A 4,302-nucleotide genomic window follows, 5' to 3' on the forward strand; every position below is an offset into this window, starting at 1 on the left:
TTTTATTTTTTAATTCCACATTTTTGAATTTGTAAAAAATTTTTTTTTTTTACAAAGGATCTTCTAAAAATTTCTGTTGATTTGCAGATTTAAATTATTTTTTAATAATACGTTTTATATGTTGAATCGTTTTTATATCCCGAAAGCTGTGTTTAGATTTAATTTATTAATTAAAATTTTCTATTAAAATATATTATTAATTTAATATCTATGATTAATTTACTTTATATTTATATAGCATTTTTCTAGTTTCACTATTTTTGCCCATTACAAATTGTATTTTAAAACTGTTTAATTTCAGATTTAAAGGGATAGTTCACCCAAAAATGAAAATTTGATGTTTATCTGCTTACCCCCAGGGCATCCAAGATGTAGGTGACTTTGTTTCTTCAGTAGAACACATTTGATGATTTTTAACTCCAACTGTTGCAGTCTATCAGTCGTATAATGCATGGCAATGGTAACAAAATCTATGAGAGTAAAAAAAACATGCACAGACAAATCCAAATTAAACCCTGCAGGCTCGTGATGACACATTGATGTCCTAAGACACGAAACGATCGGTTTGTGCCAGAAACCGAACAGTTTTATATCATTTTTTACCTCTAATACACCACTATGTCCAACTGCTTTGAGCGCGCGCACGGCATCCGGTGCGTGAGGTGTGTACGCGCTCTGGCGTAGTTTACGTTAATGGGTGTGTTGATATCCCGCCGAAGAGCAATCAACCATAACTTGAGGCGAGCAGGCTCAGAAGTTGGGAATATGTGGAAAGTCACCACTCCCGAATGAGTTTGCGCGAGAGAACGTAATCTTTTAGTTTTAAGTCGGTTTGAACAATCCGGATAAGCGCAAGTAAGTACCATTTTGATTAGCCGTCGTACCTACAATGACTGTGCACTGTGTAAACAATGAGTGACGTATACGCGCGAGAGATCACTTCCGGCGCTTGAGTAAACTACGCCAGAGCGCGTACACACCTCATGCATCGGCTGCCGTGCGCGCACTCAAGGAAGTTGGACATTGCGGTGAATCAGAGGTAAAAAATATGATATAAATAATGTTCGGTTTCTCGCACAAACCGATCGTTTTGTGTCTTAGGACACCAATGTGTCATCACGAGCCGCAGGGTTTAAAATTTTTTCCCAATGCAAATTATATTCCTGAACTTTATTTTCAGATTTATATTAATTTTTGAATCCCAGATTTTCAGAGGGTTCTCAGACTTCTGGACTATATCAGTTACATCTCACAAGCTCACAACCAGTCACAATGTATTTATTTCCATGTGTTACTCCTGGGGCATCATAAAAGCTTCAAGACAAACCACATTCAACGTTGGGAGTATAAATGTGACTACTTTGTAGTTTCTGAGTTCTTGTGATCTTCATGGTGTGTGTTTGTCTGTCAAGAGCTAACACAGCTGCCTTCCGAGCTGCTTTTATCTCATGCTTTCAGCTTCGTAAATGTGATGTTGCACTTCTGTTTTCACACCCTGTGTGCGTTTTTTTTTCTTCTTCTTTCTCAGGAACTGTGGCCTCAGGTTTAACTCACTGTTTCTCCTTCATAAACCTCAAACCATCTCTAAAGTTAGCTAAGTGAACTTCGATGCATGTCGCAGGTGCCACTTTCATTTAGCTTAATTCTGGTGACACCAAACAAAATTTTTGCACCTTAACGCATTATTCGTTAAAGTACTACATCTAAAATATCTTCAGTACTTAATTTTACATCTAAATATCTTATTTAGTATTCACCTAACCACATTATGATTGCACTATTAAAACTTGACCTCTTTTGCTGACTCCAAAATAGGTTTACTTTGCTTTTTTAAATGTATTTATTTTTTTAAATAAAACACCCAGTCAGAGCAAACAGCGCAAAAAGTTGATGTATATTCTAAAAGATGTCACATTATGCGAAAGAGACAGCTTTATCTTTAGTTATATTTATATTTTTATGTTTTTTATTGCTCTAGGATTGTCGACCAGGCCACTGGAACAGAAATTGCATCTTTTCCCATCTATAAGGTGTTGTTCTGTGCCCGAGGACATGAGGGATCTGTCGAGAGCGACTGCTTTTCCTTCACCGAGAGCTACCGCAGCTCAGAGGACTTTCAAATCCACGTCTTCTCCTGCCATATCAAAGAGGCCGTGAGTTGCATTTGTTCATAAGTGTTCATAGAGTAATTTTCGAAACTCAACCTCCTTTCCTTATTTAGGTTAGTCGCATCCTCTATAGCTTCTCAACAGCCTTCAAGCGTTCGTCAAAAGCTGCCACAGACATGCGAGACTCGGTGTTGCCACTTTCCCCTGATGGCGATATCTTCACCTTCACCGTTTCTCTAGAAGTGAGAGAAGATGATGGCAAAGGAAACTTCAGGTCTGTCATTTCTCCGTTCTGAAGAAACTTCAGTTCTCCTTTTCTCGCTCTCTGAGAGTGGTGTTAGTTTTTTCCTGTTGCTATTTACTGAGTGAGATGAACTGTTTCATTTGGTTTCTGTTGTGGGCAACCAGAACATAAGTGCAATTGTGTCTTTCTTACTTTTTTCCCTCTCTCTTCCTCTACATCTTGTAGTCCAGTTCCCAAAGACAGAGATAAATATTACTTCAAGCTTCGTCAGGGTGTACAGAAAAAAGTGGTGGTCACCGTCCAGCAGATGACCAATAAGGAGCTTGTAATAGAGAGGTGGGTTCTGGGATGTGGGAGTTCATGACAGTAATTCAGATATTTTGTCATTTTACAGAACCATATTTTGCCCTATAATGACTGGCATGACCTTGCTTTTAAATGTCAGAAAATTTACCACAAGTTGAAAGTGAAAGTGGTGGAACATGTAAGAGCTCTCTCTCTTTTTAAAAAAAAATGGTTTAACAACAGGATTTAGTTCATGTCACACTCATGAACCACAATTGGCTGCATGCTATTGCTGATCAAAAGCAGACAGTATTAGCAGACATTCTCGTTCTAGACCTAGATATATAATACTTCCTTCATTTATACATATACATTTTTTTAAAATAATTATATAATGTATAATAATTATGTGAAAAGAAGACCATAATTTGTCTATATATGCTTATTATATAAAATATTATAATATAATCTTTTTATAACCTTTCTTTATAGCAGTTCATGCAGAAAAGCAATATTACATGCGTGTTACATGTCCTGCAAATATTTCAGTGTGAAAGACGCTCGGGATAGATGACGGAATGTATCATTTGCACGTGCTGTTGAGTCTTACAATTTTAAACATTCAAGTGCTCAATTCAGTACCCCTTTCTGTGAGCTCACACCCAAAGCGCGCACACATAGGGCCGCATCTGAGAGCGCGCGTGTTACGCCTTATTGCACGTAAACGGACAAATACATACAAAATTATGTCAGAATGCCCGTCTTGATGAGTATTCATCAGTCGATTAAAACAGTCGATTTATACTAAACATTGACGGTATATAGGTTATTAAGTGAATGTAAACAGTTAGATCCGTGCATGAGGTCTTAAAGAGATAGCAACCTAAATAAACCTGCTGCTCTCTGTCATTAATGTTTATTTATACATTGAAGACTAACCAGTGTTATTTTAAAGTTAAATAGATTATTGAGTTTCTGTGGTATTTCTGTACCTGAATATTACGGTTATATACCTACCTGAAAAACTTAATTTTAGTTGTATCTTGTTATTGTTTTTGTTTGTGCCATTGCTTGTCATTTATGTATTCTTATTTTAAACTGACTGTTTACTTGTCTTTTTTAGTTAAAATAATTTCAATTCAGAGTTTGAAATCAAGGTTCTTTTTAAGTATCTTCCTCACAATATAAATATGATTCAACAACATTATAAATTGTAAAACACAAATACACTGGGTGACAAAACATTTTGGTTGGATGATTGCAGTTTAAAGACGGCATGAAATCAAAATGGAAAATTCTTATATTTTAATGGAATACTGTAGTGTTTATTATAAATAATTTATCCGTGCACAGGTGCACTTCATTATTATTTTTTTTAATTCATGTGCCCTCGTAATCTTTAATCAAAAAACGTTAACCTCCCCTTCCCCTCAAAACGACTCCTCTTCTCTTCTGGTCACGAGCTATGGCGCAAGTGCGGAGCTAGTGACGTGAGGGGTAAACGCTGGGATAAACGACAGGGGGAAAAGCTGAAGCTGATGCTTCACTTTATAGAAATCAATGCATTGACCAGTGCTGACGCAAGCCATGGGGGAGTACACTGCCCTTAAATATTGAAAGGATATTAGGATATTACCACAACATTACTCTTAGGACATTGCAAAC

General features: G+C 36.6%; 1 protein-coding gene across 1 annotated transcript in view; it reads left to right on the top strand.

Annotated features, from left to right (window-relative positions):
* The window catches only part of LOC107715121 (rab GTPase-activating protein 1-like), a 100,296-nt gene that overhangs the window by 5,898 nt on the left and 90,096 nt on the right, over positions 1-4,302 (top strand). Inside the window, 3 exon segments of the mRNA XM_016521189.1 lie at positions 1,979-2,153; positions 2,222-2,382; positions 2,578-2,688. Of these exon segments, the coding sequence (XP_016376675.1) occupies positions 1,979-2,153; positions 2,222-2,382; positions 2,578-2,688 (447 nt within the window).

The sequence above is a fragment of the Sinocyclocheilus rhinocerous genome, unplaced genomic scaffold (assembly GCF_001515625.1).
Source record: "Sinocyclocheilus rhinocerous isolate Xijiao unplaced genomic scaffold, SAMN03320098_v1.1 scaffold509, whole genome shotgun sequence".
NCBI lineage: Eukaryota > Metazoa > Chordata > Actinopteri > Cypriniformes > Cyprinidae > Sinocyclocheilus > Sinocyclocheilus rhinocerous.